Source organism: Muntiacus reevesi, chromosome 13 (genome assembly GCF_963930625.1).
Source record: "Muntiacus reevesi chromosome 13, mMunRee1.1, whole genome shotgun sequence".
Classification (NCBI taxonomy): domain Eukaryota; kingdom Metazoa; phylum Chordata; class Mammalia; order Artiodactyla; family Cervidae; genus Muntiacus; species Muntiacus reevesi.
The window spans coordinates 28682583-28702562 of NC_089261.1; the positions used below are offsets into that span (position 1 = coordinate 28682583).

A 19980-nucleotide genomic window follows, 5' to 3' on the forward strand; every position below is an offset into this window, starting at 1 on the left:
ACATAAAACAGAGTGGGAGGACCCCACCACAGCTCTGACACAACCATCTGTTCTCTTACACAAACAGCTGAGGTGAGGGGGGGGGTGGGAGTGGGGAGGAAATCGTGCATTTCAGATGCAAGTTAATCAGGTCAATATCATTTCCTGATGGGCTTATCAAATCTGGGAGAGTCTCTAAAGCATCCTGCTTACATACAAAAGCAATTATTTGACTGTCACACTGCACTTTAAAAAAAATCTAAAAGAAGGCCTAATAAATAATAAGACTTGATTGTTTCCAAACACAAGTCTCATTATGGATAAACAAATAATGATGACATAAAAACTGGCCAGCTCCACCTCCTGGGTGCTTCCCAAGTGCTTACATTTCACATGGGCCTTCACCACCACTCTAAGAAGCAGGGTGGAGAAGAAAACGGCAACCTACTCCAATACTCTTGCCTGGAGAATCCCCTGGACACAGGAGCCTGGAGCGCTACAGTCTATGGGGTCACAGAGTCGGACATGACTGACTGACTGACACACACAAGATGCAGGGACCATTCATCTTTCCATTTTCCCAGTAAGAGAGTGAGGCGGAAATAAATTAAGGATTGTGGTTAAGGGCTCATTCCTGTTAGCGGCAGACCTAGGAGTTGTTCCAATTGCAGAACCCTTGATCCTGGGCCAAGCCGCATCAGCCTCACCTGGCACTTAAGGAACAGGAAGCAGCAAAGCCATTTTAGGTGCCTGAGCACTGTTTTCCCAGAAGGGAAACGCAGTTTCTGCTAGTAAATCAGTGCATACACATGTTACAATGTTAAAGCACACACTGCCCAAGAAGGGGCATGAGGAAGCAGTCATTTATTCTGTGCTTCCAACACACGAATAACCCACTAGCTAACATGGAAATGTGATCCCGTAATCCTCAGATCACTAGTGGCACACTTTCCAGTTAGCAGAAATCTGACAACCAACCAACCAAAAAGGTAGAATGTTAGGCAGGGGACAGTGACGTGTCAGTGAAGATCTGCATAAGCCTTATGGGTAAACCATGCTGCTCCGTACCTCTGGAGCAGAAAGCCCCAGAAAGTTCCCATTTCATTTAACACGCATGGTGTTTGAATCAAGGTTGGCCTCAACTAAAAAAAATACATAAGAATACACTCTGAATGAATTATAAAGTTCATTAAGCTCTTAGACGCCACTGTCTTCTTCCAAAAGCAAGACGACCTGTTCTCCTGTTTAAAGGTAAGGTGTGAGCAGAACACAGAGTAACTGGCAACTTACACTGGGCTTCGTCCCACTGATCCAGCGGCGACAGTGAGCCAGGGGGCTTTGGGGGGCCCTCAGGTTGACCCGAGGTGCCACTGCCGGATCTGTCCTCCACCAGGCCCTCCCGCACAGCCGCCGCACCGTCCATGGTCAGGGCAACACAGGCTGGGCTGACACTCAGAGGCTACAAGTGAACTGGGAGCGAGTTCAGTTTCTGCCATCAGCAACGGCCAAAAGCTCCTGGGACGGACCACACTAGGTTTGGCATTTTGGAGAAGAGATTTATAGTCTCACAGATGGCCTGAAATCAAACCGGGTGATATCATGCATAATACCTGATAGGAACAAAAAGAGAAAGGAGGTATTATGAAACTTCATTTGTCAGATTTGAAGTAACAAGTCCAAGACTAACATTTGGTTCCCAACATGCATCTGTATAATAAATATATTCATACAACAAATAATCTTTGAGCACCTACAGCATCCTATTTTTTGAGGATAAAAAACTGACCCAAACCCATTTGTCCCATCCCTGAAAGCCATCTGCACTGATGACTGCTGAAAACTATCCCCCACCAGGATGAGAAGCTCCTCCATCAACAATGTAATCCGCAGAGCTGGGAGTGGGGCTTGGATGACTGAGGAGCCGAGTCTTTATTTATTTAAACTTAACTGACTTGTAGGTAAACAGCACATGTGGCCAGTGGCTTTAGTATTGGACACAGAGGCCCACGTGCTCACAGGGGTCAAAGGGTGAGCTCCTCTCCCAGGAGACCCGGCATGTCAGAGCCCAGGCCATGCCTCAGAACCAGAGGTCAACAAGGAAGACCGAACAGCATGGAGCATGGTAAACTGGACACTAACGGAGGAAGCATGGGGGGACGAGGACACAGGGAAAACAGCCACTGGGGTATGGGGGGCAGAGACAGGACCTTACGCAGGTGACCAGACACATTCTTCATTTCTCACAAGATCTGCTATCTTTTAGCTTGTTCTGCTAAGCTGAATTGAAGGGAGCCCAAAGCCTGGCAACTGGTTACTGCTTTTGAAGTGTAATAAGGATATTATCACCTCATTTCCTCCTCAACAGATATGGTGCTGCCGTTATTCTGCAGAAATGGTAGCATTTACTTCCTTGAAGATAAGACTTCATATTATCCTATGTACTGTTTGGTGTTTCACAGGTTCCAGGACAAAAATTTATGGGACTTTTCTCCGCAGCTTCCAAATGCCACATAGATGTTTTTGAAAAGAGCCTAAGCAACAGCTGGACTCTCACTGGATGATCCTGTTTCTCCACAGTTCTGTCTCCCTGTCACCCATGAACAGGCAGCCCTTAGTGGCTGGCACAACATGTGAACACCTAGTGATGGGAACCCAGCAGTGTTTGGCCTGCAGCTTCAATCATCCACACATTTTCCTCTGCTGTCTAGCACCTGACAGGCCAGCAACATCATGGATTAATAAGTGTTGTTATGAATATAAAAAGGCTATGCCGACTTTTTGGTGGCATCATGGCTTGCAGGATCTTAGTTCCCCAACCAGGGATTGAACCCAGGCCCTCAGCACTGAAAGTATGCAGGCCTAACCAGTGGACTGCTGGGGGATGTCCTATGTCTACTATTAAGTGCAGAGCTAGTACTAAGACTGTACTTGAAAGGACCACAGACAGAATTGCGTGAAAACATGAGTAGCTACAATCCAATGTAGTTAATCAATAAGCACCGGGTGCTGCTGGCTCATGGTGCCTGGTGCGAGGAAATATTTGAGGACTGAAATGATGTCTGAAGGGAGGTACCAAGGTCAACCAAACATGATCCTATGTGCAATGAGGTCTCAACTTAGCTCTGTCTCTACAATATTCGGTAACCTCTTTCATCCACAGAGACACTTTCCAGGTTGGAGGGCGGGTAGACAAACAGGCCAGTCCACAGGTCCCTCTGAAAATCACCATCTCACAGGGACCTGGCTGCACATGACAGCACTGTGGCACCTGCTGGGCCTGCCCTCACTCCGTGGGCAGAGCTGGTGGTGAGCTGGCCAGAGGGCCACCACAGAGGAGGTGATGCCCGCCAGGCCAGCCAAGGGCGCACCCAGGCTGTCCCCTACCGCAGGCTTCCCTTCACACAGCTGACTACAGAGGGGCGGGCTGGGGCACACACAGCGGGCTGTGGAATCAACTGTCCCTGCCCATGGTGTACGGTCTGTGCTGGCCATCCTGAGATGCTCCGTAACAAAGGAAGACATTTGCATTTTGCTTTGAGATGTCTTTGTTTCTGTCTTGTGGGGGTGGGGTGAAGCTGCTTACATCATCACATGCTCCCTAAGATGCCTGCCTGAGAGGGTAACAACAACAGATAAGTGCTTTTCAGAGTTGGTCCCTTTGTTGCCAATGCCCTTTTCCCTTTGACCAGCAGGCAAATCCCCCTGGATCCTTCCATGTCTGCCATTAGGCACTGCTCTCAAGTCTCCTGGGTCTCAGGTAAAGCACTCCTCCCTGCCATCATGATACCCCTGCACGCATCAGTTCAGTTCAGTTGCTCAGTCGTGTCCGACTCTTTGTGACCCCATGAACCGCAGCACGGCAGGCCTCCCTGTCCATCACCAACTCCTGGAGTTTACCCAAACTCATGTCCATTGAGTCAGTAAATATCACTCCACAATTGCGTGTGTGCCTATCTCTTCCATCATCCTGTAAGATCCTAGACACAGAAATCACCATTCCAGGTCTGCCCCTACCCCCTCGAACATCACCTACACAGAGTGGTGATCAATGCAGGCTACTGACAAATAAGTCTCTGCCTCCACCACCAATAAGTCACTTGCCTCCACCAAGTCCTAGCCCTTAGCAACCAAGTTAAGGTTCAAAAACAAAATGATACAGTATTTGCATCCTTGAATATCCACAATGCTTTGTCAAATATAGAATAACTCTACTACTCAACGCAGTTGGGAGTCACAGTTCAGGGAGGGTAAAGAACACCTGGGAGCTACAAACTGGGAGAGCAGCATGTAAATGGCCACAGGTCAGAGAAGCATCTAAGGAGCCACAGGGAATGTTACTGAGGCAAGCAGTGACAACACCTGACCCTGACACTATGCAGGAAAGAGCACTGGCCGAGATGTTTGTGTCCACTGAGGAAGGTACACCAAAGACAGAGAGAAATGTGTCAGGCTGTTTGAGCCTAATACCAATGCACAGTCTGTGCATTTGCTTGCCTTTATTTGGATTTCTTGCTAAACAAGAAGTCTTCTGATTCCCAAGGAGCCCTAACTGCCCACCCCCCCAGCCCCACCCCTTGAGATGAGTGGTGCAGCCCTGGAGATCCTGTGACTGTGACTTGTTCTGGTAACTTATGAAGGTGGCTCCTGTTCACATGCAGCTCTGCCAGAAGCCAGACAAGAGACGGGATTCACAGAACACCAGAAGCAGTCTCTGGGGACGGGACATGTCTCCCTATCCATAATACACTGGCATTCTCCACGTATCCTCAGCCTCATGTGAATTTTACTTAGCATGACTCAGTCATCCAGGCCTCATTATTTCAGACTGCTGACAAAAACAGGACAAGGAGGGTTAGACAGCTGGGAGTACATCACAAGGAAGCTGTTATTAGTAACACGCACTCCATTTTGTGATTTAAAAAAACAGAGATCAGTCTAATCACAGTATCATTTCTGACCACCTGCATTCTGTGTTTCCCGGAGGGAAGAGATAAGCAAAGGTATCACTTAGAACTTCAAAAAGTAAGTAACTCTAGGTTCACTGCTGTCTGACATTAAGAGACTTCAGATTGAGAAACTACCATCTCAGGAAACTATGTGATCTTCATCTTCCCCCAGACAGCAGATTACTTAGATCTGGTATAATCACATCAACAGGTCCATCTACTCCATCTTAAGATGTTCCTACTGGCAATTTAGAAACATCAGAGCATGGGAATTCCACGGCGGTCCAGTGGTTAGGACTCTGCTCTTTCATTGCCGAGGTCATAGGTTTGATCCCTGGCTGGGGAACTAAGATCCCGCAAGCCATGCAGCACGTCCCAAACAAACAAACAAACAAAAAACAACAGAGCACGGCCAAAGTGAAAACCCAGAAAGCCTCATGTCACTGCAGAGCAGTGTAATGTAAAGAATAGACTCAGGCATCAGACATCTTGGCTTTAGGCCCTGAGTCCTCCACACTCAGCTGTGAGATCATGGGCAGATTTCTTAACCACTCTTAGACGCTGATCCCATCAGTAAGATGATGAGAAAAAGACCAAAAAACCTGTGCCAGGATTAAGTGCAACAAGGCACACGCCCCATGACTTCAATAAAAGACAGCTGTTATTATTAGCGTTACCTTTTCCTTCAATTATTGCTCGTCAAAATCAACAGGTAAAAGTCAACTGAAGATACTCTCATTCAAGAAAGTATACTGCTTGGATAAAGAAGATACGGTGTACACACACACAGACACACACTCTGTAATATTACTCAGCCATAAAAAAGAACAAAATTTTGCCACTTGTGACAACATAGATACACGTGAAGAGCATTATGCTCAGTGAAAGAAGTCAGACAGAAAAAGTCAAACACTGTATATTATCACTTGTGGAGTCTAAAAAACAGAACAAATAAAACAAAAAAGAAAGAGACTCGGAGATACGAACTACTGGTCACCAGAGAGGAGAAGAGAAGGGAGATGGGCAAAGTAGATAAAGGGGATTAAGAGACACTAGGTATACAAGGATGCAATGTACAGCACAGAGAATACAGGCAGTATTTTATAATAACTTTGTATGGAATGTAGAGTGTAATCTACAAAAACATCAGGACCCTGGTCATCCAGTGGTTATGACTCATGCTTCCACTGCAGGAGGCATGGATTCGATCCCTGGTTGGGGATCTCACATGCATGCCTCAGGGTGTGACCCAAAAAAACAAGAAAATTAAAAAAAAAAAAACCATCAAATTACTATGTTATACACCTGAAACTAACATAAGATTGTAAGTTAACTATACTTAAAAGTTAAAAAACTATACTGCTGCTTAAGGCAATGGGCTTAAAAAAAAAGGCTACTTTAGAATCTGAGTAATGTCAGATGATTTTTATTTCCTTTTCTTGCCATTCAAGGTCCATTGTAACTGAAGGCCATCACTCCAATAAAAAGTTATGTTTGCAATATTTAAAGGACAATTTAAAAAGTAAAAAAACAAACCCATGAGTCACCTGTAAACAGCTTACAATGTCCCAGTGGTTTCCAATCACACTGACAATAAAATCTACCCTGAACTAGGAAACTGCATATCATCTGGCCCCTCCCCACACTGCATCCTTGTCCCTTATCACTTTCTTCCTTTTCCATTAAACATTTGCCATACTTCTCGAAGAACATCAGACTTACTCCTCCCTCGGGGTCTTCACACTTGTTCATTCTGCTTGAAACACTCTTATCCCACCGTTTTTCATGGCCAATTTCTTGTCATAGAAGCCTTAGCTCAAAAGTCACCTTCGCGGACAGGCTTTCCTACAGACCCACCCCAAGTACCAACTAATACTCTTTCAACAATGTCTCCTTTATCCTCCACTACGACGTAAGCTCAGTGATAGCAGGGATGCTGACACGATTTCAGCTCTGGATTCCAGGACCTACAATGAATGCTGCCCATCACACGACCAACAGTTGTTGAATGAAGGCGGAGCTGTTCACGCAACACCTGCACACTAGTGACAACGCCTGGCCTCACTACCTCTGGAAAAGCATTACTGCACCGGTGAAACGCCTCTAAGCACCCAGGATCGAGATGGAATCGAGGTGGACTGAGACGCTGAGATCACACGCGTTCTTTAAACCAGGCTTCACACTAACCACCCGACAGGATATCACGCATGTCATCTTGACATAACTTCTGCAAAAGGACAAGAGCTGTTTCTCAGCAGCTCCAACAGCAGCTGCGGGTACCCCTGAACATATCTCTCCCTGGCACGGGTAGACAGAGCTCCAGAAGGGCTCGAATGTATATTTATGAACCCAGTTCCCTAACAGCTGCACAAGCCAGCTTCCAGGCCCGGAGGCTACCAACAGTGAGGAGCCAGACTAACGCGGGGCGTTGCCGCTCAAAACAGAGTTGCGGTCGGCCTCCCCGTCCGCTCGGGCCCCGCCGCCCTTCTCCCAGCCCATACCCCGACTGTGCTGCGGTTCCCTGGATTCTCGCGCCTTTCGCGACCAGCGCTCCTACCCAGGCACCACCCCGCGACCCTCACCCCGGTGGTGCGTAAGCCGCGGCGAACGCCCGGCCCGGCAGCTCTGGTGGAGACGTGGCCCCTAGAGGGGCGGAGCGCGGAGCAACGACGTAATCTGGGCCCCCCCGGAAACAGCGTGTACGCAGTGCCTCCGTTCCGCAAGACAGAAGGTGCCTTTTTGCTAGCCCGCAGCCGCCCACGGGTGGGGACTGCTTCAACCTCAAGGTCTGGATAGAGCCCACTCAAAAGTGGTCCAATAAGGATTTCAGAAAGTAAATCTGGGGCGCCTTTCCTTTTCAGAAACGCAGCTCCCAGACTTACCGGACCAACCCCAACAGGAAGCCGGGCAGCTAAGCATCCGGCGGAAGTGGCGTAGCCAAGCTCCGGTTCCGCCCCCGCCCCGCTCCGCCCCAGCTATCAGTGTGTGGGCATGGTCGTTCTGGCCCCGCCTCTACCTTATTGGCTGCATTGCTCGTAAGCACCCTGGTGGGCCTGGGTCAATGTGGGTGGAGGTGGTGGTGCTGGCGGCTGTCCCTCTTCTAAACCCTCCACAAAGCTAGTCCTTATCTTTCAGGTACAAATGCAAGAGACTCGGGGACTTTCCCAGAGTTCCGGTGGTTAAGACTCTTCCCTTGCAATGTAGGGGGCAGCAGATCCCATCCCTGGTTGAGGGACTAAGATCTCACGTGTGCAGTGAAACAACTCCCTCCCCGCCCCCAACACCTACTGAGCCCTCCCTCAGCAACAAGAGAAGTCTGAAAGCCACATCTAGAGAGTGGCTCTGCTTGCCGCAGCTAGAGAAAGCCTGTGCACCGCAAAGAAGAGGCCATCTGCTGCAACAAAGACTCATTGACTGAAACATTCGCTCAGTTCTGTCCAACTCTTTGCTACCCTATGGACTGTAGCCTGCTAGGTTCCTCTGTCCATGGAATTCTCCAGGCAAGAATACTAGAGTAGGTAACCATTCTGTTTGCCAGGGGATCTTCCTGACCCAGGGATTGAACCTGAGTCTCCTGCATGGCAGACAGATTCTTAACTGTCTGAGCCACCAGGGAAGCCTAACAAAGACCCAAAGCAGTCAAAGTAAAAAGGAAGAAAGAAAGAAAGAATTGTTGGCATAGGGCATGAGGTGAAGGTTCTTTCCTTTCTTTTTTTTGTCCATGGATATAAAATAGCTGCACTCAATATGTCAGCAAATATGGAAAATTCAGCAGTGGTCACAGGACTGCAAAAGGTCAGTTTTCATTCGAATCCCAAAGAATGTTCAAACTATTGTACAATTACACTCATTTCTCATGCTGGTAAGGTTATGCTCAAAATCTTTCAAGTTAAAACAACAACAAAATCTTTCAAGTTAGGCTTCAGCAGTATCTGAACTGAGAGCTTCTAGATGTACAAGCTGGGTTAGGAAAGGCAGAGGAACCAGAGATCAAATTGTCAATGTTTGTTGAATCATAGAGAAAACAAGGGAATTCTAGTAAAACATCTATTTCTGCTTCAATGACTGCATGAAAACCTTTGACTATGTGGATCATAGAAAATGTGGAAAATTCTTAAAGAAATGGGAATACCAGACAACCTTACCTGTCTCCTAGGAAGCCTGTATGCATATCAAGAATCAGCAGTTGGGACATGGAACAATGAACTGTTCAAAACCGGGAAGGAATATGACAAGGCCACATACTGCCACCTTGTTTATTTAACTTACACAAAGAGTACATCATATGAAATGCCAGGCAGGATCAATTACAAACTGGAATCAAGATTGATGAGAGAAATATCAACAACCTCAGATACGCAGATGATACAACTCTAATGGCAGAAAAGGAAGAGGAAATAAAGAGCCTCTTGATGAGAACGAAAGAGGAGAGTAAAAAGTTGGTTTAAAACTCAACATTCAAAAAACAAGGATCATAGCATCTACTCACATCACTTAATGGCAAAAAGAAGGGGGAAAAGTGGAAACAGTGACAGATTTTATTTTTGGAGGCTTCGAAATCACTGAGGATGGTGACTATAATCATGAAATTAAAAGACCCCTGTTCCTTGAAAGGAAAGCTATGACAAACCTAGACAGTGTATCAAAAAGCAGAACCATCAGTTTGCTGACAAAGGTCCGCATAGTCAAAGCTATGGCTTTTCCACTAGTTATGTATGGATGTGAGAGTTGGACCGTAAAGAAGGCTCAGCACCAAAGAATTGATGCTTTCAAATTGTATTGCTAAAGAAGACTCTTGAGAGTCCCTTGGATTGCAAGGAGAGCAAATCTGTAAATCCTAAAGGGGATCAACCCTGAATATTCATCAGAAGGGCTGATGCTGTTGCTAAAGCTCCAATGCTTTGGCCTCCTGCTATAAAGAGCCAATTTATTGGAAAGGACCCTAATTCTGGGAAAGATTGAAGACAAAAGGAGAAGAGGGCAACAGAGAATGAGACGGTTAGATAGTATCACTGACTCAGTGGACATGAATTTGAGCAAACTCCAGAAGATAGTGAAGAACAAGAAAGTCTGACGTGCTGCAGTCCATGGTGTTGCAAAGAGTCAGACATGACTTAGTGATTGAACAACAAACAACAACAACAACAATCAAATTGTTTCAGACTGTTCATTGAGAAGTCTATCCTTCCCCCATTAACTTGCTTTAGCACATTGTCAAAAGTCATTTGGATTCTTGTTGGCTCTATCAGGGTTCTCTGCCCTGTTGCATTGGTTGACATGCCTCTCTCTCCACCAATACCACAGTCTCCACCATGGTAGCTTTACAACAGGCCATAATATGGGGGAGATGATTCCTCCCACTTTACTTTTTTGTGACTGTTCTAGCTATTCTAGGGCCCATGTTCTTTCATATAAATTTTAGAAGAAACTCTATCTCTACAAAAATTGTCTGTCTCTACAAAAATCCTTCCTGGGATTTTGACAGGAATTGCATTTAAACTATAATAAATCAATTTGTGGAGAATCGACATCTTTACTATGTTGAGTCTTTCAGCCCATGGACATGGTATGTCTCTCCTTTTATTTAGATCTTTGATTTCTTTCATCAGTATTTTATAATTTTCAGCGTACATGTCCTAAACTTGTTTTGTTAAAGTTTATACCTTGTTGTGCTTAGTCGCTCAGTCGTGTCCAACTCTTTTCAACCCCGTGGACTGTAGCCCAACAGGCTCCTCTGTCCATGGGGATTCTCCAGGCAAGAATACTGGAGTGGGTAGCCATGCCCTCCTCCAGGGGATCTTCCCAACCCAGGGATCAAACCCAGATCTCCCAAATTACAGGCAGATTCTTTACTATCTGAGCCACCAGGGAAGCCCAAAGTTTGTACTTAAGTATTTCATTTTCTTTGGAGTGGTTATAAATGATATTTTGTTTTAAATTTTGCTTTCCACATGTTCATTGTCAGTATAGTGTAAGTCCCCTACATACAACAAGTTTTGTTTGTAAGTTCACTTTATTTGTGAGTTTGACAAAGTTAGGCTAGGTACCTAATTAACACAATCAGCCATATAGTACTGTCCTGTAATTGGTTTATAATATTGATTACACAAATAATAATCTTTCTCTGTGGCTCAGATGGTAGTCTGCCTGTAATTCAGGAGACCTGGGTTCAATCCCTGGGTCAGGAAGATCCCCTAGAGAAGGAAATGGCTACCCGCTCTAGTACTCTTGCCTGGAAAATCCAATGGGTGGAGGAGCCTGGCAGGCTACAGTCCATGGGGTTGCAAAGAGTCAGACATGACTGAGCAACTTCACTTTCTCTCACTTTCATTTCTTTACACAAATAATACATAAAAAAGCAAACACAAAAAAATAAGAAAATATTTAAAATTTTACAATAAAGTACCTTTAAAAGTACAGTAGTACAGTACAATGGCTGACAGACAGGGGTTGGCATCAAGTAAACAGACAAGAAGAGCTACTGACTGGAGGAGGAAGAGGAGGTAGAGTTGAAGGGCAACCTGCAATTTCAGTGACACCTGACGCTGAAGCACAGGTTCTGGTTCTTTGCAGGATTCATTCAATTCTATCTACCCTCCTTGAAAAAAAAATGATGCAGTGATGTCTGGGTAGTAGTCCTTTTTTTCTTGTCATAGATGGCACAGTAGCACTAGATTGCATTCTGAACGGTGGCTGCAACCTTCGTGCACTGTTCTATGTTTGAGTCCAGTGTCTCAACAACTAACGGCACCTCCTCAAATAAAGAAAACCCTCTTGCCATTTCCGGCACACCGAGAAGTTTCTCCATCTCCTCCATTATTTTTCCATGATTCTTTGATATTATTTTCGATGTCGTTGACACAGCAGACTTCACCTGTTCTGTGATCTTGTCCTTGTTCTTTAGAATTGTGCCAGTGGTTAAATGATTAATGTTATAAGAATGAGCGAAGTCCACCATCATTTTGCCTAGCTCCACTCTCCCAACTGTTTTCACCTCTTGTTTCCATCGTTGTTGCTTGGTGCTTCTTACCAGTACTGACTACATTACCATAGCTTTTATGCTTGCTTCTGGACATCCTGGGCTTGAAATAAAGATAATGCACTACTGTACTCTATACAGTGCTGTATGGTGAAGTACACACGAGCACAACCACTTGTAGAGGATGCAAACACGAGACAATACATGCCAGACATGGGATTAACTTCTGTGGTTGGATATGTGAACACATGTTTGCATATTTGGAAGTTTGCAACTTGAAGATTCATATGTCAGAGACTTTTTTGATACATGCAGCAACTTGGATGAATCTCATAGGCATCTCATCAACATTAAGCTGAGGAAGGAAACAAATATCCAAAGGAATATATTGTATGATAGGATCTCACACATAAAACATTCTTGAAGTGACAAAAGTACAGAGATGGAAAAGAGATTAGTGCTTGCCAAGGAATAGTGGGGGTGACTGTGACTAGAGGGGTAGGGTGAAGGAGGTCCCTATGATGATGAAGCAGTTCAGCACCTTAACTGTAGCGGTGAGTTCACGAAACTGCACATGGGATAAAAGGACAGAGGGCTGTGCCTGCACTCTGGACCAATGTCAGTTTCCTATTTTTAAAAAAATTTAGTTTTTATTTTTGGCTGTGCTGGATCTTCATTGCTGTATGGGTTTTTCTCTGGATGTGGCGAGTGGAGGCCACTCTCTAGTTGTGGTTCTTGGGCTTCTCATTGTGGTGACTTTTCCTGTTGCAGAGCATGGGTTCTAGGGCACGCAGGCTTCAATAGTTGTAGCACGTGGTCTTAGCTGCTCTGTGGCACATGGAGTCCTTCCAGATCAGGGATGGAACCCACTGGCAGACGGATTGTTTACCACTGAGACACTAGGGAAGTCCCAGTTTCCTGGTTTTGATGTAGTACCACAGCCACGTATGACACAACCAGTGGGGGAAACTGAGGAAATAATTAAATTAGCAATTAGGGTATGACAAACACTGAATTTAAAAACAAACAGAAACAAATGAGGCTAATTATATATTAAATTGATAGAATATCCACACACAAGAAAAAAACCCTAATCTAATACATTATAAAAGTTTTATTAAAGTATTATTTACATACCATATACATTGTTTGTACTCTGTGTGCACTTCAGTGATTTTTAATATTGATAAATTCAGTTATACTCACTAAATTTTAGTAGATAAAACTGGGTGCATCACATTTAGTAAGTACACGAGATTTACTACAAATTGTTTCAGGACATTCTGATAAACCCCAAAGGATCCCTCTAATCCATATACATGCAGTCACTGCCTGTTCCTCCTTCTCCCAGCCCCTGAGAACCACTAACCTACCATCTTTCTCTATGGGTTGGCCTATTCTGGATATTTCATATAAAAAGTTTCACACACTATGCAGTCTTTTGTGACTGCCTTCTCTTTTAATTAGCATAATGTTTTTAGATACATCCATGCTTGATGTGTATCAGAACTTTGCGACTTTTATGGCTATGTAATTCAACTGTCTGGATATACACCATTTTATGATGCATTAATCCATGGATGGACCCATTCAAGTGCCTCAAATGTGCTGGTCAGTGTTCTCAGGTGGGGTTTTACATGAGGGGTACAGGAGACACACGATCCCTGCTCTGATCCAGTTTCCTTTGTGTGGAGAAGAGCAGACCTTTAGAGTGATAACTCACAAAACTGGCAGTGTGTTAGGGTGGGACAGACTGCCGCGTCCACTGCGTCATCCTTCCCTCCTTCTTTCATTGTGGTCTACTATATGCCAAGTATACCGTGCTAGATGCCATACACAATCCTTGCTGTCATGGGGCTTACATTCTGTCGCAGGACCAGACAATGAGCACAGAAATATAGGACAGGAAGAACTGAGTTGAGAAGAGAAAAGGGCAGGGTGAAGAGAAGGGTGGAGCTGCATGCTGCTATTTTAGATAGCAGCTTAGGGAGGCCCTCTAAGCTGAGTTGCTCAAAAACATGAAGAAAGTAAGAAAAAAGTTCATGAGGGTAATTGTGGGACAGCAAAGAGAACCATGTGCTTGGGATTTTTGTTTTTTAACTTTATTTTTAATTTAAAAAATTGAAATGTACCTAATTTACAATGTGTTAGTTTTAGGTATACACCAAAATGATTCAGTTATACATATATATATTAATATATTCTTTTCAGATTCTTTTCCATTATAGCTTATTACAAGATACTCAATATAGTTCCCTTTGCTATGCATAGGTCCTTGTTGTTTATCTGTTTTATATATATCACTGGTGTGTATATGTTTTTTTCTTTGGTGCTCAGTTGTGTCCGACTCTTTGCAACTCCACGGACCAGGGAATTTTCCAGGCAAGAATATTAGAGTGGGTTGCCATTTCCTTCTCTAATGTGTATTTTTTGTGTGTTATGTATTTACTTGGTTGCGCCAGATCTTAGTTACGACAGGCAGAATCTTTGATCTTTCACGAGGCTTGTGGAATGTAGTACCTTGACCAGGGATCGAACCCAGCCCCCTGCACTGGGAGCATGTGGTCTTAGCCACTGGGCCACCAGGGAAGTCCCTGGTGTATATATGTTGATCCCAAACTTCAAAAGTTTCCTTGAGGAAGTCACACTTGAGTTGACCTTGCATGATAAGGAGGCAGGCACGTGCAGGTCTATGGAGGAGTTTTACAAGGAAAGGAGTGGGAGGGGTCTGAGATGATGCAGAGAGGGCACACCACACAGGGTCTGTTGCTGCGGTGGGGTCACTGGCAGATTTCAAGCGAGGGGTGACATCATCTGCCTGGTGTTAGAAGAGATGGCTCAGGTGCCATGTGGACTTGGGTTGTGGACAGCTTGAGACTGGCAGCCCTCATGACTAGAGCACAGGCTCAGCCACACCCTGCCAATGGATCAACTAGCTAAGGCATCCATGGGGGCTCAAGGGAGAGAGAATTCTTCACCTCTTCCTACAGAAAACATTGGCCCCTTCCTAAAGACTAAAAACCAAAGGAGAAGAGGGTGGGGTGTGTCTTAGCTTCTTGTGGCCACTGTAACAAGTTGCACAAATTTAGTAGCTTAAAACATCACGGATTCATTCTCTCATGCTTCTGGAGGTCAGATGTCCAAAATCCAGGTGTCACCGGGCCATGTTTCTTCTCCAGGCTCTCGAAGGAGCTGTTTCCTTTGCCTTTTCCAGTCTCTAGTGCATCTCTTGGCTCGTGGTTCCTTCCTCCAACTTCTAAGGCATCACTTCAGCCTCTAGTACTCTCACATCTTTTTCTGCCTGACCTTCTTGTCCCCCATTTATTAGGACCCTTGCAATTTCACTGAGGACCCACTGAACAGTCCAGGATGGTTTTTACCTCCTGCAAATCCCTTTTGCTAGATAAGGTGACATTCACAGATTCCAGGGGTCAGGACATGGACTTCTTTGGGTACAAGGGCAGAGAGCATTATTCAGCCTGCCACAGGCTGTTAATAGTATATAAAATGTTGTTGTTTAGTTGCTAATTTATGTCTGACACTCCACCTCCATGTCCCCAGCCCACATGTTCAGGGCTGAGGGCTTTACGAATCCGTGGCTGTGGTCACTGAGAACCATTTCCCAAGTCACAGCCATGTGCTTGTTGCCATGCACCTGGATCTACCTGTGGTGATGCGATGGCTAGAGCTCTCCCTGGGAGTTTCCCACGGGGTCTTTAGAGGCTGTTCATGTTGACATTCACGTCACCACGTGCGGTCGCCCATAGGAGTAGATCGGCCTCTGCTTTGAAACCATGAGGAAAGTGATCGCATAAGTCAGTTTCATGGATTGATGCTGTTTGCGGAGACTGTGATCCCAAACAGCCATTTGAGATTCAAATTAAAGGAATTGGTTCAGGAGTCATCATGAGGACTCAGGTAAAGGCAGCCGCCCCTGAGAGAGTGATTCTGTAGAATAAAAATCTTGGTTTGTATTTGAGCATAATCTGTGTGGAAGAGATCACTTTATTCTAAGAAAGAGATTTCACTAGTAAGGCTAGCCTGTCTCTATTAAAGCGTGGGGAAGGGGGGCAGCAAAGGCACCGTGGTCTTCTCAGAGAGGAGGTCACCCATGGTACCGTGGGGATGCTCATGAGGCACAGGTCTGAGTTTCTGGAAATTACCCAAATGTTCCACTTACATTTTGCATTTAGAAAGGAGGGGTCACAAAGGAGTCAGACATGACTTAGACTAAACAACAACAAAATGGGACCAGGGGTTACATGGCTGTATGCTGTGCTGTGACGGGGGTTGCTCTCAGTAGTGGTTCTGTGTGCTGGTTCTGGAGCTTGCGTAGCACTCAGGTGAGGAGGCTGAAGCAACAAACATTTACAGTCCCGCAGTTCTGGAGGCAAGGTATCACAGGGCTAGTTCCCCCTGAGGCCTCTCTCCTTGGCATGCAGACAGCTGTCTCCTCCCCATGCCCTCACATGGTCATCCCTGTGTGCCTGGGTCCTCATCTCCTCCTCTTATAAGGACACCAGTCCACTGGGTTGGGGTCCACGCATACAGCCTCCTTTTACCTCAATCACCACTTAAAGGCCCTGTTTCCACACACAGTCACATTCTGAGGTCCTCTGGGTCAGAGCTTCAACATGTGAATTTGGGAAGGGACACACACAGTTCAGGTCACAACCCTTTGTCCTCAGACATCAAGCACCACAGGGTTTTATAAAATCAGATTTTTTTTTTTTTTTGGCAAACCCCACATCCTATAAAGAATGTGCATACAATGGAGGAGACCCGGGTTCAGTCCTCGGGACAGGAAGATAACCTGGAGAAGGTCCCGTCAGCACAAAACCGGCTTCCCACACTTTCATGCCAGGCTGCTCCATGTGGGCACAGGAGCACCAAAGATAAGGGTGTGTTCCAGGCTCACCATCTTCAGAAGAAAACATGCAGAAAACAAAAGAAGAGGACGCATTCACTCGACAGAGACAGGGGAAAGAGCCATCGCCTGTGCCTCGGGGAAGAGACCCAGCCGAGGGGTGTCTCAGCAGGGTCTTTGCGAGGACCAGTCAGCCAGTGATTGTCAGACATTTCTGCCAGTGAGCAAGCCAGGAGGGGCCCTGTTCTGGAATTCTGAAGGGGAGAAAAACAGTCAGGATATGTGTCCTTTCAAATGATTGGTCAGCACCAGGAAGAAAGCCAGTCTGGTGCTAGAAGGCTGGTTGGGAGGCGCCCTCCAGGAGCAGGTCTGAGGTGAGCCCAGAGTGGGGCAGAGGCCTGGCCACGACTGCAGAAGCAGGCGAGGGCCCAGCTTTGAGTGGAGCTTCGGGAGGCCCTGGGGTGGGGTGAGTGGGAAGGGCGGGTTGCTCAAGGAGGGGCGGGGGCTTTGCAAGGGCATGTTTCTCATAGTCAAAGACATTAAGCCCAAATGCAACCTTCTTTGTTTCAATGTCAGAGAAACAGTGTTTAACAACCTCCTCTCCAGAAAAAGAAAAAAAAAATGACCCTATTTGCAGCATTTATCAGTTTCCATGTTGTGAATATTCATAGTGTGGCGGGTGTCAAGCTGCCAAAGGTGAGGTCCACAGACCAAACCAAAGGCAGCACTGCAGAGAACCTGTAAGTCCAGACAGGTAGACGCCTGTGGGAGCGGAGGAGCAGTCAGATGCAAGCTTCATCAAGAAGGGCTGAGTCCTGAGTGCTCATTACCTTTAATTATAATTGGGGAGTTCCAAGTTTATACAGTTTTTACGACAGTTGTATCTAAGTTACTGGTTGGAGTCATTCCTGGGACGGTGACATTTGTTTCCTGGTTGCTGGCTGGGTGGCTCATCTGCAGGTCAGGACTTTCAGCCAGTGATCCGTGGGGCTGGGCCTCCTTCCAGGTTCTCCGGGGCCTGGGGTGGCAGCTGAGAGTGGGAGGGAACGCGCACAGCTCGTCTCTGTTGCATTCTATTTGCTCACGTCCCGATGGACAGGATGGAAAGGATGTCCACTTGAGACAGAGAAATGAGCCAGCAGGTGGCACAGCCGAGCAAGTGCTGGGTGGCTTGGCTGGGAGGCTGGGCAATCGCCAGCTTGGCCTTGGCCTCGCTCCTCAATACCCCTCACAGTGAGTTCTGCATGGCTTCATCTCACAGAGGGGCCAGGAAAGGGTGGGAATGAGTAGACACAGCCACGCAGGCCAGACTGGGCCTTCGACTTACTTCTGCTGAAACTACAAATGCCATCCCAGGCTGGCACTTTCAGGGAGAGTAGCTGAGACCCAGTGGCACATTCCCGTTAGGGTCAGGCCTGGGAGAGCAGGCCTGAAATGAGGATGGGCTGAGCTCTGGCGGGCTGTCTGGCCCACAGCAGCCAGTCCGCTTTCTTGATGGTGACACTGAAGCCTGCCTTCCCCAGCCCCACCTGCTTCCCGGGTGCTAGTAGCCGGAAGGTGGTGGAAAGCTTGGGTCTGCCAGGTCGTCAGCTTTGGGGTCAGGGATAGCCTTCTAATTGAACTGGTGAAGAAACCACCAGTTCACCTGTATCTGCTAGGAGGGAACCTGAGGTCTGGGAAGCTGTCACCATACAGAGGAAGAGAAGGATCCTGCATCCAGCCACCCCGGGCTTTCTAAACCCAATCCACCCCCCCTTTCTCTTCCTTTCTCCAGAGCACAGGTCAGTTGTCTGGTGCGCTCCACAGCAGCAATCCTGATTCAGAACCTGGGCTTTGTTGGGTTTCTTCTCTGCCTGCGGTGTGAGAACTGGTCTGGCTGCAGGGCCTCCACTGGTAGAGGCCTGGCTACACCGCTCTTTCCGTGGGGTACTTCCCCTGGGGCAAGATCCACCAATGTCACGCTGGGACTCTTAGACCTGGGCCCGTAATCCCAATCCTATTGTTGTTTAGCTGAAAAATCATGTCCAACTCTTTTTGACCCCATGGACTGTAGCCCATCAGGGTCCTCTGTACATAGGATTCTCCAGGCAAGAATACTAGAGTCAGTTGCTAGTTCCCTCTCTAGGGGATCTTCCTAAGCCAGACATTGAACCCATGTCTCATGTACTGGCAGGTGAATTCTTCACCACTGAGCCACCAGGGAAGCCCCCAGTCCTGTTAGCTATGTGGTATTAGGATGACCTACTGGGTTCCTGGTCGCTGGCCCAAAGAGGAATCCATTTGGTCATCTGGGAGCCAGGACCCAGGCCAGAAAGGGCTGGTGTGCAGCCCTAAGAGGCCCAGCAGATGGGCGGTGTGGGCAGGGCCAGCCTCTCTTGACATAGACACCGGAGCCCAAGAGGGACTTGGGTCTTGGGTAGCAAGGCTGTGAGAGGACACGAGCTGGGCCCAAGGACACAGGAGTCGCCCAGTGCCAGCCAAACCACCAGGATAGGCGCACACAGCAGGCTCCAAGTCACTGTGGGCTGGATGCTGGAGGGGTGGTGGTGGTGGTCGGGGAGGGTGTCAAGGAACAGGAAGTACACAAAGTGATAAAAAAAACACCACATGGTGCCCAGCCTATAAATGAGCTGGTCAGCAAGCCTGGGTCCAGCGGCTCCTCTTCAGGTTAGGGCTGACAAGCTCTGTTCTGACCCCATGTGGCTCATCAGAAACAGGGAATCTGAGTTCCACTGCAGTTGGCACGCACCATGGACCAGCTGTCTGAGGTGGTGTGGGCCCTTCCCTTCACCTACAGATCCAGTGTAGTTCAGAAAAGGTTGCATGTTTAGGCCTCAGCCAAAAAAGCTGCTACATCTGCTAAGGGTCCTGCATCTCTGTTCTTACTTCGGGAGGAGAGGTCCGGGTCCGAAGTGAAGGGGGTGATGTGCTAAGGTCCTAAGCTTGGAGTGCAGCCTCGTGCCTGCCTGAACTGAGCCAGAGCTTAGACACAAAGTTGTGGCTTTAACCAGGGACCAATAGGCTAAGGCTTGGGCTGGTGGATCCCAGGGAAGACATGCCTTTTCCCAATTGTTCAGACCTGGTCCCACCCCCAGGTCACCCACTCCGGGAGGCAGGAAGCAAGGCTAATGAGTGCACCGACCCCCTCCCCCTCCACAACGGGGGTACACTCTGTTAAGCAGGTTACCAGTGACCTCCACAGGCGGTCC

The 19980-nt window shown here is 47.0% G+C and overlaps 2 protein-coding genes across 6 annotated transcripts in view; one reads left to right on the plus strand and one right to left on the minus strand.

Annotated features, from left to right (window-relative positions):
- GOLGA3 (golgin A3) overlaps positions 1–7825 on the minus strand; it is a 44608-nt gene extending 36783 nt beyond the window's left edge. For 2 of the 5 annotated variants that reach the window (XM_065904096.1, XM_065904091.1), the window contains exons 1-2: positions 7508–7801; positions 1270–1589 (exon numbers count right to left, since the gene is read on the minus strand). In XM_065904096.1, coding sequence (XP_065760168.1) covers positions 1270–1402 — 133 coding nt within the window. In that variant the 5' untranslated portion in view covers positions 1403–1589; positions 7508–7801. The other 3 variants (XM_065904095.1, XM_065904092.1, XM_065904093.1) reach the window with 3 other exon arrangements.
- FBRSL1 (fibrosin like 1) overlaps positions 1–19980 on the plus strand; it is a 412476-nt gene that overhangs the window by 276960 nt on the left and 115536 nt on the right. The window lies entirely within an intron of this gene.